The following is a 20,949-nucleotide window of genomic DNA, read 5'->3' as shown; positions in this document are numbered from 1 at the left end:
CAGCCGTGACCTGAAACATGTTTCCTGTGCACCGCGAAAACGACTGACCAAATTGTTCATGACGTCATGTTACTGCCTACGTGACTGCACACAACCCCCCAACAAATCACGCGGCGACCGGATATGATTAACAATAACATTCAAAGCAAAAGTGGGAGGTTTTTTATAGCGTTTCCCTAAAGTTCTAAAAAGAGTAGGCCTGATATTCTGTATCAACTTTCGTACAAATTGAAGGTAAAAACCCACTATTTAAACCCCATTTATTGTAAAAGGTAACGTCGTCTGCTAAGCTTGTTTGCCTTTCCGCCATCTTGAAACATAAGTGAACCGACCGGAAATCTCGGTTCAACTTTGGTCGCAACAATGACGTCATTTCAGTGTAACCGAAGCGCCGAAACGGCCGCGAACCAGAAACATGTTTACGGTCCCAGCGCCAAAACGTGCCCCAGTTAATGGGAGGTTTGCGGTAACACCCTGTGAATGATATCTTTTTGTGAGTTGTGTGGTTTCTGAGAAGAACCAGTTGGTTTAACTCGACGTTTCGAACAGTGTGCTCTGTTCGTCATCAGGAAACTGATGATGAACAGAACACCATCATCAGGAGACTGATGGCGACCAGAGCATCATCACAAGTCCATCATAGGCCATCCAGTCCCAATACGAGCAATTCACAATGCAGTGCGCCACCAAGAGTTTGCCATGGTGAGGGCAGTTTTCAAGTTGACGGTCGACAAAGCATGGCCCATTTGAACGAGTGTCAGTAGAAAACTTGAGCTAATTTGTTATAGATTGGGGCATAGCGTTCTGCCGCCTTACAAAAAACTCCATATTGATAAAAAAAGAAAAGATGAGGGCAAACATAAATTCGAATCATACTTTTACAAACTCTCTGGCCGGAAAAACTAACAATTTCAAATGTCCCGCGCTGCGAATTTGTCGACCATCCCCCACAATGCACTGGGAAAAACTAACTCTCCGTGGCAAACTCTTGGTGGCGCACTGCATTGTGAATCGCCCGAATTCAGCTCACAGGCTACTCAAAGTTTCATGGAATCGATTGTCGGCTATCGCGTAAGTTATGGGGTGTTTCATGAAATCGGCTGCAGGATCCTTACATTTACAAAACTGGAGCCTGAAGACGAAGTCAGACGTCCTAGCTTTACTATGGACTCGGTGCAGACAGAATAATGGTGCTTGGTGACCATTCGCACGACCTCCATGGACGTATTTGGTGTGTGCACTGTTTGGTTCGTGATGGTGCGAAATAATGTTATTCTGATTGTGCACAAAACTCATAGCACTAGACGTACGGCAGCAATGCGTTTGAGTCCCTTTGAACTCCGTTTTTGTTAGCAATCAAATATTTGTACTATAGACCTTTCTTTGCCAACCCAGGTTGGCAAAACTATGGAAGGCCAACGTTGCAAAAACAAAGAATAGTTATAAATACATGCCCTAACAGAGGACGAAGACCTTTCAACTACATTGATGTGATTGGCAGAGACACTCAATGTGAAATTGAAGACCTTCCGTACATAATGAGGGATAAAGACACCTAGCGTGACGTTGTGAAAGAGATCTCGGTTGCAACCGCTAGATGATGATGATAATGATTAATACATAAAAACATATCATTGAATTGTTGAAAATACAAAATAATCAATAAATGCTTTAATTGATTATTTTAATAAAAACACCTCTTTCTTACATAACGAGAGTATTAATATGCAATTTTTGGCAAAGTCTGTTGCCAACCACGACTTACATTTATGCCCTTGTGTCAGCGCATTCAAAAGGGTTCTGTAACAAAAGAAAGGTCAATATTCGTACACAAGTTTTACTGTTCATGCTAGTACAGGGCATCATTTTTATTTGCCTCCAACAGGACCCGGTGCTGTTCGCTGGTACCCTGCGCATGAACCTTGACCCCTTTGGTCAGTATTCGGATGAGGAATTGTGGGATGCCCTGCGACACTCTCACCTGCACGCATTTGTGTCGCGACTGTCGAAGAAGCTGGAGTACGAGTGCACGGAGGGAGGGGACAACCTCAGGTCAGTTGGTTGGTTGTAATTGCTGTCGTTTTAATTCTAACCCAGTCAGATCCTTCAAATTCCTTTAGGTTATGGAGGATTTTGTGGGATTGAGGAATAACTGATAACCAGGGCTTAAATTCCCTAAAGGCCCATGCGCGTGCAACCGTTAGCACATCCACGCTATGAAGTAGTGCTTAAACAGCAGCATCCCTTGCACCATTATTATTATTTCATGAGGTCAGGGAAAAGACTCCGAAGCATCCAATGTAGGACCACACGCTATCTTAATTCATTTGTGCCTTTGTCAGTAAGAGTCTGTAATGATTCTTAATGTGTTTTTACTGATTATTTTTATCCTGAGGCTTGTGGGGGCGGCGGTGGTTTGGGCAGTTTTGGCGAATGTGGTGTTTTTGATTGGTTCTTAATGTGTGTTTAACTTATCTTTCATCAGTCTCTATACAGTTTAAAATGTTGTAAGATAATTTTGTGTTCTAATCAATGGAAAGGGGGTCAATGCAGCGATAGGGGCGCGGGTGATCTGTTGGTTACTCGGTTTTAATTTCTTTGTTGGTTTGGTTACACTTGAATGGTTTGAAGGTTTTAAGGCCTTTTGTCTATTTTTGACGGTTTATCTTAAAATTTTTAATACATTTTTTTTCGCTGTAAAATTGTATGTGTAAATCTAGTTTAATCATTATAACTGTATTTTTAAGTGTTCTGTTTTGGAGCTTTCATCATCAATGTTTAGACATGTAAATTTTCCATTTTTATCTTTTAAATGGACAATAAATGAATTGAATTGAATTGAATTGAATGATTTTCTGCTTCAGTAAGCACAACTTTTCTGCTATAAACTGATAAGCAAGCGCTATCAAATTGGGCCCAGATGCATGAAAAGACTTCCAGTGAATAAAAAGTCAATTTAATCAATTTAATAGAATCAATTTAATAGAATCTGGTGCCCTCTCAGACAGCTTTATTGAGCTTGTCTTGTCTTGTCTTATTTTCCAGCCTTGGACAGCGGCAGCTGATCTGCCTGGCTCGCGCCTTGCTCCGCAAGACCAAGATTCTTGTCCTGGATGAGGCCACGGCTGCCGTGGATCTAGAAACAGACGATCTCATCCAGGCCACGATACGCACCGAGTTTGCTGATTGCACGGTCATCACCATAGCGCACAGACTCAACACCATCATGGACAGCACGAGGTAGGCTGAGGATATTGGCTTGGCCCTGACGCTCTGGGTAGTCTGATTATCATCCATTAAAGGGAATATACAACATTTGCAAACATCGAAGAATAAAACTACCAGTTTTTACGAAATACCTTACTAGGATGTTGATAAATGACAGTCTAAAGCATCCTGTAAAATTATGGCACCTGGTGTCAAGTCATTTTCAAGAAAATGGTATTTTTGTATATATTTCCAACGGTGGTCGGCCGACCTCCGTTGGAAAAACCTAACTATTTTTCAACTACTGCTCCAAATTTACAGTTTTTTTCAGTCCAAATTTTGTTTGCTATTGGTTACATGTTCATGAACGGGTGCAGGCCAGCTAGACTGGTTTCCTTACCTTCAATTTTTATAAATTGATCAATTTTATCTTTAGTGGAGTCAGGGAACCAGACTACTTAAACATTTTTGTTTTTCGTGGTTTTTCAAGCATTTTCGAACACAAAACTTAAAACATGTCAATTAAACAATATTTGATCTATTATACTAACCCCTCAAATAAGTTCATTTCTGAAAATTACAACAAAAGCCAATGATGTACATTCCCTTTAACAGAGCAGGCCCGTGTGCTCTGTAAACGTCTGTTTATATGTGTGCGTTAAAATTTTATGAGACCTCCGGCAACAGCCAAATTGTGACGTTATTTCAAGCAAAAGTTCAGCCTAAGCTGCTGATTGGTCAATTTGCTGCCATGTTTTTGTGTGTGATACAACGGGTTACCGAAGACCTGATAGAAGGCACCCGCTGTATGGTCGGAATCTGGAGGTCAAGACGCAGTGCTGTTTTGAACAATCTGCACACACACACTATAAACACATGTGCTGTGCAACATGTGCAATCGTCTTTTCCATAAACTATGCCCTCCAGGTTTGGTCTAAAAACCCTTTTCAACACAACAACATGCAACTTTTCTCAAAGTGAGAAACATGCGAGCAAGGGCGGATCCAGAACACAGTTTTGGGGGGGGCCCAAAAAAATTTTGGTCCTCCAAAAAAGTGGGTCCAAAAAATTACGGCGTGGGGTTCGGGGCCCGCTTAAGGGCCCCGAAACATTTTTGGATTCTAGATGCTCTGTGGTGCAATCTGAGGCAATTTCTGGCCACTTTAACCAATGTTTTTTTGAGGAAAAGATGGTGGTGTACTCATTGCCTGCCTTTTTTGCAATGTCACATAAAAAAAAAAAAAATTGGTTTCGTTTGGGGGGGGGGGCCATGGCCCCCTTTGGGCCCCCCCCCCCCCTGGATCCGCCCTTGCATGCGAGAAGATTCAACAGGTCCAGAATCCCGGCAAGGCCAAACTGACTACAGGATAAAATAGTGTTTTTGTTCAAAAGTCTCAGAATTGAGGTTTTGCATCCACGTGACATTATCACGTGAACGGTGCAAGATCCGCCATGTTGGACGTCTAACGTGCTTGATCGATCGATCATTCAGTACATGTACATTGCATTATGCGTAACATGCATGTTCTGCGGTAGTTCCGATTTTTGATTTTTCTCCCAAAAGTCAATGGTTAACCCCCCAAACATTGAACAGAAAATGAAATATGATGGAATAAGCTTTAATTTGATGCGTGTCTCAAACACCTTGGAGGGTTGTGAATATTTTTTATGAATTTCAGACGAAGGCATATTCATCACTGGGAACTATGGCAGTTTATTTACTAGTCTTCAACCGTAGAGGTCCATATAGCGGCAACCTCGTGCCCCGTGGGTACGATCTTGCAGCGCCATATTGTTTCCTATCATGCCTTGCGCGATCGTAACCCCTGGAATTGTGTAATTTAAATGTGCCAAAATACGGTACATTATAATTAGGGCTGCAGTTTATCCGTTTTACGTGCCGACGCCATCTTTAAAATGTTAAAAGTTGTGATTTTGAAGAATCAATCCTTTCAAACACAACGTTTGGATGTTGTGGTAATTAGCAAAGATTTGTATTAAATGTACGTACCCCTTTCGTGCCTTTACAACCACAGATACAGGGTTTTTTTTTAGTGAAAAACGCGGCTGACATAATCCATATCGTACAGGCATCGCGACTTTTGAATCGTAATTTTTTTTTCGTACGTGACGATACGTGCAAAGCTAGGCACGCAAGCGCGAGCGCAGTACGCTGTGAATAGCCATTCAGCGTCATCATCACAGCCAGGGGTTAGTGTAAGGAACGAGCACGCGCCCCTGGAGTCGAGGCTGATATAGCTGGCGCATGGGTGACCACTGACCTGTGACATCATGTGAATTCCTCAATGGGAGACGTTGGTGGCAGCAAACACACCGGTCCTGTTTCCATTGTTTGTGTCATATTGAGCATGCGCGCTTCAGCTTAAAGCTACAGTCCATCATTTGTAATTTGTGCATTTTGTTCGTTTGAAGCAACAAAAGAGTTCAAAATCTAATGAAGGATACTGAGCAACTAACCTGATGAAGTTTCAGCTCAGCTTCAGCTGTACATTCCGAGAAAAACAGCATTCTAAGATCTCAATTTCAAATCAAAAGTTACGGAATCATGTTTTGAATTGTTTTGAATTGCAGCTATGCGCGACGTCGCACACTGATCCGACGAATGACAACAACCGCGCGCGCATGTGCGTCGTTCCAATACTTGTGCGCGCTGCGCTGAATAACAAAACGAACTACTAATTTAAATTTTCCTACGGTGCTTCTTAAGAATCACCGTTGGAAATGCCTTCTTTCGTTGATTACTTCAAAATGACAGCTTCCCAGAAAGAATAATTTCACAGGGAGTTTAGTTCCCTTACTATCTTTCAACCAAGTTTGTTTTTCAACAATAATTACGCCAGTTACTTTTTGGATGGCTGCAAATGATGGACTCTAGCTTTAAACATGACGCAAACAATTGAAAAAAGACCGGTGTGTTTGCTGCCACCAACGTCTCAAAAGTCTCCCATTGGCAGTTTGTGCACATTTCTACAAAGGTTCAAATTTCACAAATACGTTGAAATATTATGCAGTACTTTCTCTTTTGGCAGGATACTGGTGCTGGACGGGGGTGAGATAGCCGAGTTTGATGAGCCTACGCAACTCCTGCAGGCTGGCGGTATCTTCTACAAGATGGCCAGAGACGCTGGCTTGGCATGACAAGAAACCGTGGTGTCATTTTCATGCAAGAAACCGGTCGAGACCAACGATCCATGGTAGGACTTATGATGCATCAAGGAGCTATGATAAGTTGTTGCTACAGCAAAGAATTTCTATAACCACGATGCAAGTGCAACATGTCCAACTGTTCTTGTACTTTTTCACTTGGGTCTGCTTGAAAGCCTGTGGTTTGATGGAATGTCAGTGAATGATAACACTGTATAATACGGTTGCTAATGGGTTCAGATCATTCTTTTTACTGTTGTATTACAAAACTGAGGCTTGGTCTATATTTTTAGAAAGAAGCTGATCTAACTTTGTCGTTGCTAGTGTTGTACAGACTGTTTCAGGGATGCTCACTTATGTACTGATAGTCATTACGAGGCCGGGTTCCATGACATAATGAATATTCACAAGCACAAGCCAGCTGTCATGACTTTAACTTAATGTTAAGTTTGTGAAATGATATTCAGGATGAGTCAAAAAACACGAAACCCAAATGTTGGGACCATTGTTTTAGGGAAGTTCTGCATGTAGCATTTTCAAAATCTAGGATATGCAAGCCCAATTCATAAGCTTTTTTTTTAGTACAAGAATCATTCAAATCACTCATGTACTTTTCAAGTTACGGAATTTTAGACACAACCACCGTTTGAAGGCTCTGTCCACAGATCACAGAAAAGGTGTGCGTTCTTTCAGCAAAACGAAAACAACTCACACACATCCCTTTGTGATGTGTTTTCGTTTTGCTGAAAGAACACTGAACTTCTTTTGCGATCCGTGGACAGGACCTTAAAACGGAGGTTGTGTTTAAAATTCCGTAACTTGAAAAGTACACGAGTGATTTGAATGATTCTTGTACTAAAAGAAAGCTTATGAATTGGGCTTCCATGTCCCAGATTTTGAAAATGCTACATGCAGAACTTCCTTAATTCAATGGTCCCAACATTTGGGTTCCTTTTTATTTTTACTCACCCTGTACATAGTCACTGCACTCATTTCTCTTCAATTTTTAAGGACTTGAGTGTTTTTGAGTCACGTACGAACATGTGGCTCACCGTAACTCAAGCAATTTTGATATCAAAACTCAAGTTGGACACTGAGGAGAGTCCATACTACAACACTGGTTTTTGTCAAGTTTGACTAGTTAATGCACAAAACCTATGATCATCTATAGGTTCATCTATATTTTATGAAACTTTATAAAGTGACAAAGGCCACACAAACGGTTGCAATTTGTTGAAAATATCTTTGTTTTTAATTTGGTTTTGTTGAAGTGCAAAACCTATGATGATAGGTTCTTTATATGTTATGAAAAAAAAAACGGTTACAAATTGTTGATTTTTATTTTATTTGGAAATATCTCATTGGAACACTGTATACTAACGGCACTTTTACTTGTACACAAAAGGAAATCTTTTACCAGGAATGCCTGATTTTTAGAAGATTTTAGACCAAACGTTAACAGCACTTTTACTTGTACGCGATAAAAAGGGCCACACATTTAAGGTGTAGGTTTGGTGCTTTATGTATCTGAAATAATTTTATTCGTAGTCGGTAATACGCAGCAGAAATTGGACAAGATGTGCCTTAACCTGCTTTTGAAATTTTAAAGTACTGTATTTCTAAAAAGTTATTCAGACTTAAAGGGAAAATACAACATTTGCAAACATCAAAAAAGAAATGATCAAATTATCACGAAATATCTCACTATATTGTTAGGGAATGACAGTCCAAAGCATCCATTAAAATCGTGGCTCCTGGTGAGCTGACATTTTCAAGAAAACTTGTATTTTTCAACGCTGGTCGGCTGACCAGCGTTGGAGAAAACTGGCTTTTTTTCAAAAACTGCTCCTAATTTTTCATATTTAGTTATTCCGCATTTACTTTGCAACTGTTTGACAAGACTGATTCTCTGACCCTACAATTTTCCCAGTCTATAAATTGCTCTGTTTAATCTTAAATGGGGTCAGGGAACCAGACTACAAGAACATGATTGGTTTTCTTGGTTTTTCCATCATCTACAAGCCCAAAACGTGAAACAAGTCAGTTTAACAATTTTTGCTATAACATGCTAATCCTCCAAATCCATTTATTTCTGAAAATTGCAGCAAAAGCAAATGTTGTACATTCCCTTTAAAGGCAATATACAACATTTGCAAACAAATTTTTGTATCAATTTCCAATGATGGTCAGCTGACCATCGTTGGGAAAAAACTGACTGTTTTGTAATACAGCCCCCAATTTACCAAATGTAGTTCATCCACATTTTGTTTGCAATCGGTAACACATCTTTGAATGGGTGCAAGCCAGCTAGTCTGGTTCCCTGACCTAACAATTTCCTGATGTCTATAAATTGTTCCGTTTTGTCTGAAGTAGGGTCGGGAACCAGACTACAAGAACAGCATTTTTTTTCTTGTTTTTTTTCAAGCATCTATAAACCCAAATCTTTAAACAGGTCAGTGTAACAATATTGCTATAAAATACTACCCCCCCCCCCCAAAAAAAATCCATCCATTTCTGAAAATGACAGCAAAAGCAAATGTTGTATATTCCCTTTAATTACGTCTTCACACAATGGACATTCCTATTGATACAAAATTTCATGCAAGTATAGAAATAGTTCATTTGTTTTTGGTATATTTTTGGGGTACAAGTTCAAGGCCTACATGTATTCTTCCTCACTTTTGGCTGACGTATATATAGTATATTTTATAGAAATACTTGTTTTGCAATATGTCAATGTTTATTACATGTAATAACAAGAATGTGACCTAGCCTACATTTTGGCATGTATGAGGACCGATTTTTATAAGATGTAAAATTTGATTGTAATTGTGATCACTGGTGAGGCCTTGTTGGGAATTTTTTTTTTCTTCTAAGTATTATATATTATACTTTATTGCACTCTATTTTCAAAAATTATCCAGACTGAAATGTATCCTCCTTTTAATAGCCATTTTAGTGAAAATAGTGTAGTGTTGTTATACGCTCAGGAACAACTTGGTCATTGGTCGTCAAGGCCCATTCTACCTCACATTTTGGCTGAACTATATTCTGTATGGTATTTTTCTTTTTAATAGAAATACTTGTTTAGCAAGATATCACTATGTATTATTAACAAGGATGTTGCCTACCGGCCTAGATCATTGCATGAGGGAAAATGAATAGAACTTTTACAAGATTTGCATTTTGTTTAAAAAATGTGACTTTTGTTGGAAATTTGGTTTTATTTTTTATTTTATTTTTTTTCCTGAAATTTTATACCACTCTATTTCTAAAAATTAGCAAGACTGAAATGCATCCTTACACAACACTCAGTCCCATTTTATTCTTCAAATATGAGTTTAGTAGTACTACTAGTAATGGTGTAGCTTTTTAATACATTCGGGTAAAAGTTTAAGACCTTATTACACCCTTTTCACCACGCACATTCCTATTTTTTTTTTGAAAATGCAATTTTTAGTAGAAATAGTGTAATTACGTAGTAAAATACTTGTAGAAGATATTTATTGGTACTAATAACAAGGATGTAGCATAGGTTATGGTATGTTAGAATATAAATTACAAAAAACCTAAGAAATATTTTTAAATATTCATTTTGGACTTTGCTTTTGTACTAAATATACTTGCTGCATATACCCACTTTATCGCCAATTAATGTCCAAATATGTAATAATTTTTTGCATTTATGAAAGGAATGAAAAGGATCATTAATAAATAACTGAAATTGCACACATTGAGCATAAAGTGTTTGCAAATTTTATTTGTGCATTGACGTCTGTCAAAAAAAGGCTCAAGTTGTAATAGATTTTGAGTGAGTATATTGAAGCTCACGTTCTTCTAGACTGCTGTTAATGTGAATTTTTTTTTTCAGCACTTTATACTTCCATGAGTAGTATCTTTGTTTCTATTAACAGCAGGTAGGGGGGTCTTTTTCAATTCTCAGGGCCTGTTCAAAAGCCCGTTCTCATGATGGCCGACAAGTAGGTCATATGTTGTAAATTGGAGTGCCGTGGCCTCGTGGTCTGGGGCATTGAATTTGTGGTCTGCTGTAATTCTGCGGGTTGTGGGTTCGAGTCCAGCCTGGGGGTTATGGTGCGTGTGCCCTTGGGCAAGGTACTTTGTCACTCTTTGCTTCTCCCCAGAGTCCCTACCCAGGAGTACATTGGTACCTGTGAGATTGTATTTGGAATGTTTCAATGGGCAGGGGTAATAATGATATTAATAAAGTTCTTTTGATCTTAGGTAAAAGCGCTATATAGAACCCATTATTATTATTATTATTATCATAGATTTGTGCCAATACACATTCAAATATTCCAACAGTCAGTCTTAAATGCCTTGCAAATTCCTCATCGCCTAAAGAACCTTCTCTTCATGTGGACATTTCCACGTATTCTTTTTCCCAGATAAGAAAAAACTGCAACAAACTGGCATATCGGGGTTTGATTTGATTTGATTTCATTTATTTCTATTCATCGTAATTATTATAATAATAAGCATTTCAATTCACAGACTTTACACAGACTTTACAAAAATAAATGCGATGAATAGCCGTGGCTGGCAGAAAGCCGGAGCTTGTACTTGGCCAAGGTTATCACCGTGCATATTGTATTTATCATCAGAAGAATCAAACAACATGAACATTGTGAGGATTGTTGTTGGCATGACCAGAACTAGTCCGAAATTTTGGGATTCTTAATACTGCGTATGACTATGAGAGTCCCAAAACTTAAGGTATTGAAAACATGCAATACAAGAAAATCCACTGGCACCTGAAACAACCAGTCCAACACCGCTTCAGTACTGCATCAATCAACCAAAAGAATTTCAGAAACATGTGGCATGAAAAGGGAGCTAGTCTCAATTTACTACATATTTCTCTAGAGTCGGCCACCAGACTAATGACGCTGAATGAAGAGGTCAGTCTTTTCAAACAGTTGGACCATGGTTGGCCATGTACCAGTCTAGTCTGTAGCCTCATTTTGAAATCCCTTGACTTCCCTTTCATGTGCCAAAAAAAGAAAGTCTCCTTTAAAAATTGAATCCAGTCTGCAAACTTGGGCCAAGTTCGGGCAAGGACCATTAGTCGACTAGTGGTTGATTTGTGACGTACCTTACGCCTGCGCACTGATAGCAACGTGCGAACGTCTCTAGTCAAACGCTGGTCAAAATGTCGTCGCAAAACTTCTGGATCCTGGCTCTCTGCTGGCGTTATGAATGCGCGCGGCTATTGGTTACCAGCGAAGCAACCAACCCCAGTAGGCTGGTTCCAAATAGTCGACTAGCGTAGTCAACCACCGTCGACTAGGCAGAGTTCGGGCAAGCGTTAGTCGAACTATGGTTAACTATAGTCCTTGTGCGAACTTGGCCAGAGTTGGTGAAATACTGAGGACCTTTTCTTAGCCCAATGGAATTTTTGGAGAAATTTGCTGGCTAAAGAGTGAGTAAAGTTGGCCTGATTTAGTTTTGCACGTTTCAGAGCACTCCAGGTCCCAGTCTGGACCAGTACACTTGGCATGCACTCCCGCGGTCATAATCAGCATCCGGAGTGCGCTGTTCACTTGGGAACGGGCAGAAGGCGATTCTCGAGAATAGAGTCTGTTCTACACATAGTGATACCTTCCGCACTCGTGATCAACGTTTTTGCCTGCCATGCTAATATATTTACTCCGTGGGGAACATTCACTGACCATCTTTTGCCCGAGTTGAAATTATTTCCAAATAACAAAAAAAAATTGCAATACACTGAAGTTCTTGTGTTTTCACCAAGCTATGAGCAATCCATGGAACTTTCGGTCTGGCCGTCCTTTTGACAGTATTTTCTCAGTTCTGCAAAATGAAAAACAAATAAACAAATGTTAATTCCTGTGACTTCGAAGCAAACCTCAAGAGCAGTCAGAATCTTGAAGTACCACCATACCACTACGAACAACAGCTTCAAGTATTACGAGATGGACGCATACTTTTTTCTTGAAATTGCTGTGAAAATGTGGGGGGCTGTGGTCCAATGGTTACGGTGTTTGACTCGTGTGCCATGGTACATGGGTTCGAATCCTGACGGAGATCATGGTCCTTGTGCTCTTGAGCAAGGCACTTTACCCCTATTGCTTCGTCCTTCGGATGGGACGTAAAGCCGTAGGTCCCGTGTGTTGTGTAATGCACGTTAAAGAACCCAGTAACACTTATCGCTAAGAGAAGGGTTTGCCCAGGTGTACTTGTTCTACATTTACATAACCCCCGAGGACAGACACACAAAGGGAGAACAACAGATCCTTTCAGTCCTCGTGAGTTGGGTCTTTTGTTCAAAACGTTCCTCTGTAGCAGGTTTGTGTGCCTAGTCTATTGAAGAGTGTTATATTACAGCGACAAAGGGAAACACAAAGCATTGTCCTCGGGGAGTATATTAAAACAAGAAAGTGTGTTTCTGGCCTGGCTGCAATATGCGCCGCAGCATCTTGTATTCTCTTTTAAGTTGCTACATAATGGGGCTCATGTTTCTCATAAAACTTTGTTGACCTGTCTTTAAAAATAGACATCATTACCAGCGCCTTGAGTACTTAATTGTAGGTAGATACCGGTACGTGCGCTATATAAGACTCTGGGATTATAAACAATTCCTCGGATGCACCATGAAGTGCGGTATCATCTATGGAATTTGTACACATGGTATGTCACTTTGTGGTGCGACTGACGAATTGTGTACATGTAATTCAAATCCTACAACCACATATTGAAAATTTTACATGCTTGAAAACTGGGCGTGGTCTACTCACTGCTAATGATTGACAGGTAAGATTGTGTCGCAGGGGAGTCTGGTACCTCCTCAAAGAAGGATGTTCCCTCATCACAGCATTTACCTAGGGAACCAGACCGAAGGAATCAGTTAGTTTAGGTTTTAAAAACTCATTGTAATCAACTGCATTTGTAATTTACTTCAATGTGTAAATACAAAGAACCATGTGATACAAAGAACCTCCACTCTTGGGGGTTTTATCATTTAGCTTTTCTGTACTCGTTACCTATTCTTGGATCCAGGGGCAGCTTTCCTAGGAATGGTATCTTGAGATCGTCGGCCATTTTCTCGGCTCCACCAGTTGTTGGAGGGAAGATCTGTGACTCATTCTGAAACAAACAAAAGCCATACAATATATATTCAGCAGCTGTGCAAGAATTTACCCTCCTTATTTTGATCTAAGGCCTTGCACGGTGGCAAGTGAAAACTGGGAGATGTTAGCACACCATGTAGAGCATCAAACAAAACAATGTTTCCTCTTTATAATGAAAGAATTCTCAATATTTAATGCTCAAAAAATCCATGAAAAAAAATGTGTAATGAAGTATGATGACATCACTTATATATTTAACATTGTCATTATATTGCCTTCTATGTATCAAGTTTCGGCCAAAATAGATATGTAGATTTCTAAACAGTTGACTGTACAATGTGACATGTGATACCGCCATGAGTGACATAATTGTTTAAAGCACAACTTTACTACGTGGGTCTGTCTTTGAACCGAGCTATAGAATGCGAGCTTTCTTTAAGTGACCAAAGTTTGCCTTTCCCAATGCTATCAGCATAATCATTTTGATCTTGTCTGTACACACAGACAGGTTGGCATAGCGTGGGGGAAGTCAGGTTGGCGCATAGCGGTACTTTCCTCGCCTTTTTTTTTTTTTTTAAATGCTATTTCCTTTCCACGTCACTGCACACACAGCCTCACCCACAAACACATACCCCTTGTTCCTATTGAAATCTCAAACTACATAGCATTAGCATTTCCTAATATGGAGTACTGAAATTTCTAAAGACTGAGTTATGGGGTACCATTGTCCCTATTGTTACCATTTGTTCCTGGTTCCCCATATGACCATGTACATGTACAAAAATGTAAGTACACGCACACCCACACATTCCAGTAGCTGAAAAGGGAAAACAGTTATTTCTCATGACTGGAATTTTTTGGATGAGAAATACACAGCCCCGTGTTATAAATAGATGTACTAGGTTCACGCTGCTCTGTTCAGGAAACAAATCTTATTCTTCAGGGAACTTGTCAGGCAATCAACGTGCAAGTTCTCCATGTTTTACGTCTCTTAAACCTTGCATTTATAAGTACATATATAGCAGCTGCCATTTAGTACAAGTTCACCATAGGAGGCGAGTTCTGGAAGGCTGTCAAAGAGTCATAAAGGTGAGTAAACTTCCAGTTTACGGAAAATTGCACAATAATATATAATTCAAGCGAAAATAGGTGGGGCTTCTTTAGTCTACCTCAGTAGCGGATCAGTAGCCACTGACTAATGTTATACCAGTAAAAAGGGGCCAAAATAATAAATGGAATGCTGAAATTCCTCAATTTATTCTCTAAATTGTCTTAGAATGAATGCAGGAATAGCTTTCTAAATTGTCCAGGGGCATGCCGCCGGACCCGGTAAGCAGGGCGTGCCTTTTGCATGCCTTAGGTTAGACCCCCCCCCAACCACCCATTTACAGGCAGGGAAGCCCATGTATACCAACACAGCCAATGCAGAATGAAGAGTTGATTCACATCTTAACTGTTACAAATCCATTTAAAAAAATTTGAGCACAAAAAAAACAATCCCAAAACAAATTTTGCCCATTCCCCCCCCCCCCTTATTTTTTTTGTAATAGGAAACACATCATTTTTGTTGGTCTTTAAAGCAAACAGTAAACACAAACCCCCTTACATGTATGTGTCTATAACAAAAAATGAATAGAGTATGAATTTCCTCAATGGAATGCCATTCAGGGCTAAAACAGCGAAAAATGTGGGCTTTTCTTTAACTATATGTATATGGCATTCTTTTTACCACTTTCCGATGGAAGCGTTGTATCAAAAATGAAAGAAAGGGTTGTTTTGAAAATGAAAGAAAGGGTCGTTTTGAGAATGAGATAAAAAACAACAACTGAGAATTGGAGAGAGGAGGCAGGGCTGGTTTTTTTCCCCACAGGATCATCTCGATATACACACTTGAACTGGGAGCAACAAAGCATTTTTTAAACAGAGGTTCTAGCAAATTTGTGTCAGTCACCTGACAACCAACCGGATTTTGCATTGAATGACTGAAAAATATTGTCTTATTTATCACAATGCCAGCAGCTGCTTATTAAAAGACCCACCTATGAATGTACATGTATTTGTCTCTTTCTAAAACATTTCAAATTAACTGATAATTTACAGCTGACTGGTGGAAACTATGGATGTCAAACCAGGCAACTGTTGGCGCTGTATGAAACCCCTGCCAGAGAGTCTGGTGACATGTGATCGTTGCCCACAGGCCAAGTACTGCAGTGATCAGTGCCAAAGACAAGACAGGGTCAGGCATGGTGCCGTGGAGTGCCAGATGTTTGGGCCCAAAAGTTGCAGTTATTGCAAGAAAACGGGGGAAATGAAACCGGTGAGTTGACTTGAACTAGTAAGCCCAGCTCTCCAAATTCAGGCAGTTAGAGCCATACACAATACATACATAGCTGCTGTTGGTGATCTAATTCCTGTTTTATCCCTACATGTACATGTGTACATTATGGGAAAAAGTAAAAATGTTATTGCAGATGTTGCAATTCTGCATTATCCATGTTGGAGTTTGAAAAAGAATTTTATAAATTTGGGAAAAATTATGGAAAATACATTTAATTATGTGATCGGGCACAACCCGATCACCATTTAAAATGATCCAAATTAATCTTTCAATTCATCCTTTTCTTTTTCTGGACAATACTTGCGGATTTTCTCCTAAATGGTTTATTGTATAAACTTGTAATTATGAAGATATAGGCCTATTGACCCTGATCCTGAGTGGTGCATATTGTTCTGATGTCGTGATGACATCATCTGGTATCAAATTCCAACAATTTTAGTTGAAAACGTGACCAACACCTTTCACTTATAACTCTTCAACAAAATAATCAATCATGTTCATATTTTGTAATCGGATAGATCACTGAATAAAAAAATATTTTTTTGTCATGTACGTGAAGTTGCTTGACCTTTCCTTTCTGGGTTACAGGAAGGTCAAAGTTAGGTGAATTCAAAACGCAAACAGAAGCCTAAAATCAAGAACAAAAGTTTTTTTTCAAACTGTTCATGAAATAATAGACCCTACTTTGAACTTGAACCCTGGTTTGAAGGCGTGAACAAGTTTGTGACATCATCATGATGTCACCAGGTATCAAATTACAAGCGAGATAAGGTCAAACTTTGAATAATTGCTAGTGATAAGTGATCAGTACTTAGACAAAAACCATGCCACTACAGACAGACAAACTACGGAAGTGAGGAATGCTTAAAACCCTAACCGCACTCAAAGCAACAAAATACTACTGAGTAGAAGAAACCTGTAGTATGCATTTCTTTCTGTAAAGTGTACACAACCCATGTAGTATTCTGTGGTATTTGGTCCTTGACCCCCAAAGAGCCCTTAGGACATTAGGGTTGAAACACAAAAACAGCATGATGACAGCATAACCTAATAGGGTACCCAAAGACATTTAAGCATTTTGGAATTTACACAACAAAAAGCATTTTACTACAGAGAAACAAACTACGGAAGTGAGGAAATCAGAATGAACGCAAACACAATGAGTTTGCCGTTTGAATGTTTTCATTGTTGTGCTCTGTCCAGTTGTTTTGAACCTGTGGTGGAATGCATGCACAAATTGTACATGAAAATTATCAACTTTCCATATTTTCTACATTTGTCTACATGATGAATATCTACCATTTGTATGACCTCTACAGCACAGTCTCTGTTTGCAAACAGTCTCTGTTTGCAGTCAGATTCTAATTACCCTGTGTTTTCTGATCTTCCCAGTGCGCAGGATGCAACAACGCATGGTACTGCAATGGCACATGCCAACGGAAGAGCTGGGCAGCCCATAAAGAGGTATGCCAAGACGTCCAAGCAATGATCGCTGATCTTTCTCATCAAATGACTGAAGATTGTGCTGATCTTTCGAGACAGGATGGTGACTACAGCATGCGGGACATGTTCCTAGTTCCCCCTTATTACTTTGGCACCACGATGGCATGCGATTTCCTTCAGCTTGAGCAGAACGAATGGGCAGACGGAATCAGTGAGGAGGAGACAATGTGTGACTTCTACATCTTCTCAGCAGGGTGTGGAGATCTGCGACACACAGTACTGACAGCTGCCTCCTTGCCTGCAGAGTACCAGGGAAAAGTTCATATTGTGCTCAATGACTCGGACCCTTACGTCATGGCCAGGAATGTACTTTTCCTTTACATGCTGATTCAGCACGAAGACAGGGAAGGCATTGCCACCAGCCTAGCCACACTCTGGTACTCCCTGCACATCTCCAAGAGTGACTACGACCTGACCAAGACCAGCCTGAAGAAACTCATCCAAGCTGATGCCAGGGGAATTTCGGAAGCCACCAAGGGGTGTGTGTCCATCACCGATGAGGACGTTACCAAACTTCGCTATGTCTGGAAAGGCTGGTACTCCCTCGAGTGCCAACGCATCAGAAGCTCCTCGGTGAACCTCACGAAGCGAAGACAGTTCGTCCTGACACAGGTTCCCTCCTTCCAACATGAATTAAAGATCTACTTTGAAAGGCTCTCACCTAAGGAAGCCGAGAGCTTAAAGACGTGGTTCCAACATGGCCTATTTCTTGCTCAAGACACCCCGATTGGAAGTCTGCCATTTGACAACCCAACTCTCACAGCAAGAATACGTCAAAATATAGATGGACATTTGTTAGTCACTGAGAATTTTGTGTACTGTATTCATAACAGTAACACACCTTTCAAAGCTTGGGACAGCCTGCAAGTGCAGGAGTGTAGTGCAGGTGAAACAACTTCAGCCACCGTCATGTACCACAAATATGTGGCACAGCAGCTTCAGAAAACATCAACCCTCCTAAGCCAAGGTAGGCTCCACATACACATGCTGGTTTCCTGCTGCTTTGAAATCCCACATGATCACCAGGCTCTGAAAATGGCCAAATTTGACCGCATCTTCACAGCCAACCTGGCTGACTTTTTCGAATTCCGCAAGCTTCTCCAAACTCTCAGGCCACTGCTGAATCCAAACAATAAGAATGCCACGCTAGTTACCGAGACTACGAATTGGAGCATATGGATGCCAGAGGCAAGCGGATTGGAGAGACACACTGGGAGAGATATCAACAATTCCATCAAGACAACAATGCAGCTATGCAAAGATGACACAGGGAAGGCGCTCTCCAGTCCGATGGCCTTCAGCAAAGATGACACGGGGAAGGAGATTTCCGGTCCAGGAACCCTCAGATACCGCATAGAGTATTTCAACAACACTCACTGGTTTTGTGCATACCTACGGGCAAACATGATGGCCGGGGGCTTCCATTTCCCAGAGCTGGACCACATCCCGTTTCTCAAGGAGGCCATGAAGTGTGAAGGGCTGCAGATGCGTGACTTCCGGGAGGAACTCAACAAACTGGTGCCGTTCAAGAATCGAGTGAATGCCAGGAGCCTTACCTCTCCGTCTGGTCTAGAGAGGGCACTGGAATGGTACTTGCCTTCTGACCGCTAAGCTGTGGTATATCTCGCGCATTCTGATGGAGCGTCAAACCATGCCAATCATCAAGAAGAACATTCAGACTTTAATCGTGCATCTGTACATACTCATTTAACTTTAATTGCACCATCCATATTACTGGAAGCAGGTTGGCGATTTATTTGATTTTTTTTCTTTTTTTTTATCCAAAAAAGTCGGATTTATTTGATTCAAATCAGATTATTTAAAAAATTTAAATCAGACTTTTTATTTTTTATTTTTTTAACTTTCAAAGTACCAGGGGTATTGATATGTCTAAAAATGTGTCTTAATCTTGCCATGCACCCTTACACCCATCACTAAGGAGTTTACAGGTTCCTATGGAGTACCAAAGAGTGACGCCATTTAGAACCAGAAAGTGTAGCGCAAACGAATGGAGTACGCGCGCTTATTGGTTCTTTGGGCTGAATCCCGCGTTAATGTCTTTCACACACATTTGTGCGCGTGACGTATTCACTTCGGTACTCCATAATACCCATCCACAAAACTCAATAAATTGATAAATGCTTTTGAAATTTTTTTTATGAATCAGTGATTAAAAAAAACACTTGATTTCATCTACATGTACATGTACATTGTAGTCTACATCATTGGTTCAATGGTATATTAATACTGAAGACACTTTAAAGGTACATGGCTTGATCGATACAGCTGAGATACGTTGTGTGTGGATATGAATGAAAATGTGATTCATGGTAAGTGTACACGGTATACCAAAAAAAAATACAGTTCTCCATGGGCATGTAGATTTCATAAAAATGCTTCTAATTGCAAAACCGGCAGCACTGATCCTTGTGTAACTTATAGTGTTTGATTGATGGTCCTTCATACAAGGTGGAGAACAGAAATCAGGCCTACACCTTTAAAAGGCATTATATGGCATTAAATCTAAATTGTTTTGGAGAAATGTTAGGGGTAAGACTATCAATTGGGACTTAATACACCTGTTGATGGTTCAGGTAAGCCTACACCAGCACAGTTGATTCCAGTGGTGTAGCACGGTCCTCTTCATTGGGGGGTAAATTTTTTTGAAAAGGGCAGTTGCACATCCGTGGTGAGAATGTAGACAGGTAGACATATGGAGCTTTTTAGGGCGATACATGTGCCAAATTCAGAAAAAGGCACCAAAAACGGCAAATGCAACAAAAAAGGGCAACACTTCTTGTCAAAAAAGGCACTTAAAAAAAAAAGGGCACTCTTTACAAATTATTGAGGGGGTGGGGGAGGGGTTAAGCCCATTAAAAAAGGGCATTTGAATGGAAAAAGGCAGTCTTTACAAAATATTGGGGGGGGGGTAAATATAAATATGCGCATAATTAAATGGCACCCATGAACATATGTGCCACAAGATCAAAATTTTGAAGGGGGGGGGGGGAGCAAAAACGTAACCACCTTTCCATGTCATTGCACATGTGGCAGGGCCAAATTTAAGTTGTATTTTTTCAATGTATTTTTGTAGCGCTTTAGTATAGGAGTAGACCCCCCCCCCCCCCCCCCCCGAGGAAATCCAGTGGTTTTATTAAATGTCCCCAACACTTTCAGAGTAGTGCTTCCCCCTGATGAACTCTCCCCAGTAACAACTTCGGATTGTATGTAAATTAGATTCATGCCATTGGTCCCCTTCCCCCAAGACCATGTGCCCTGCCACCCTGTAAGACCAAACACCCCTCAGAAGCAGACCAGCGGCAGTGGAGAGAACACTATATTGTTGAGCCTCTCTTTCCTCTTGATTTTTCTTGGGTGCGACTTGCCCAGTGTGAGTGTTTTTCTGCTAGAGTTACAGATTTTCTGCCTGAGTGTTCTTTAAGGTCCACTTATTATTACACACTGTGTTGGTTTTAGGGTTTTAGTTTTTTGGTTTAAGTCTTACTCTTTGTTTTATAGTTTGTTTTAGGTTATTTATTCTTTGCTTAGTTTCTGGTTTTTGGTTTAAGGTTTTTGATTAACTTTTCCCTCTTCCCCAGTAACATGACCCCTTAGAACAATAGCCCCTTT

The 20,949-nt window shown here is 40.3% G+C and overlaps 3 protein-coding genes across 3 annotated transcripts in view; 2 read left to right on the top strand and 1 right to left on the bottom strand.

Annotated features, from left to right (window-relative positions):
- Positions 1–6,880, top strand: part of LOC119734543 (multidrug resistance-associated protein 1-like) — a 36,821-nt gene extending 29,941 nt beyond the window's left edge. The window contains exons 23-25 of the mRNA XM_038208080.1: positions 1,886–2,052; positions 3,046–3,240; positions 6,258–6,880. Coding sequence (XP_038064008.1) covers positions 1,886–2,052; positions 3,046–3,240; positions 6,258–6,366 — 471 coding nt within the window. The 3' untranslated portion in view covers positions 6,367–6,880. The remainder of the gene's footprint in view (positions 1–1,885; positions 2,053–3,045; positions 3,241–6,257) is intronic.
- A 5,227-nt stretch (positions 6,881–12,107) lies between these two features.
- LOC119734413 (cytosolic Fe-S cluster assembly factor nubp1-A-like) overlaps positions 12,108–20,949 on the bottom strand; it is a 44,267-nt gene continuing 35,425 nt past the window's right edge. Inside the window, exons 8-10 of the mRNA XM_038207911.1 lie at positions 13,392–13,494; positions 13,146–13,229; positions 12,108–12,201 (exon numbers count right to left, since the gene is read on the bottom strand). Of these exons, the coding sequence (XP_038063839.1) occupies positions 12,143–12,201; positions 13,146–13,229; positions 13,392–13,494 (246 nt within the window). The 3' untranslated portion in view covers positions 12,108–12,142. The remainder of the gene's footprint in view (positions 12,202–13,145; positions 13,230–13,391; positions 13,495–20,949) is intronic.
- Positions 15,569–19,059, top strand: LOC119734414. The gene is made up of 2 exons (XM_038207912.1): positions 15,569–15,795; positions 17,209–19,059. The coding sequence occupies exons 1-2, from the start codon at positions 15,595–15,597 to the stop codon at positions 18,928–18,930; spliced, it is 1,923 nt and encodes a 640-aa protein (XP_038063840.1). The 5' UTR covers positions 15,569–15,594; the 3' UTR covers positions 18,931–19,059.

Source organism: Patiria miniata, unplaced genomic scaffold, assembly GCF_015706575.1.
Source record: "Patiria miniata isolate m_02_andy unplaced genomic scaffold, ASM1570657v1 HiC_scaffold_27, whole genome shotgun sequence".
Classification (NCBI taxonomy): Eukaryota; Metazoa; Echinodermata; class Asteroidea; order Valvatida; family Asterinidae; genus Patiria; species Patiria miniata.
Note: the sequence above shows the minus strand (reverse complement) of the source record. Positions and strands in the feature narration are given on the sequence as shown.

Bases quoted from the DNA above. Each gene is read 5' to 3' on its own strand.
- LOC119734414 (XM_038207912.1), top strand. From the start codon at position 15,595: ATGGATGTCAAACCAGGCAACTGTTGGCGCTGTATGAAACCCCTGCCA. The intron at 15,796-17,208 runs GTGAGTTGACTT...TGATCTTCCCAG, and splicing joins AAACGGGGGAAATGAAACCG to TGCGCAGGATGCAACAACGC.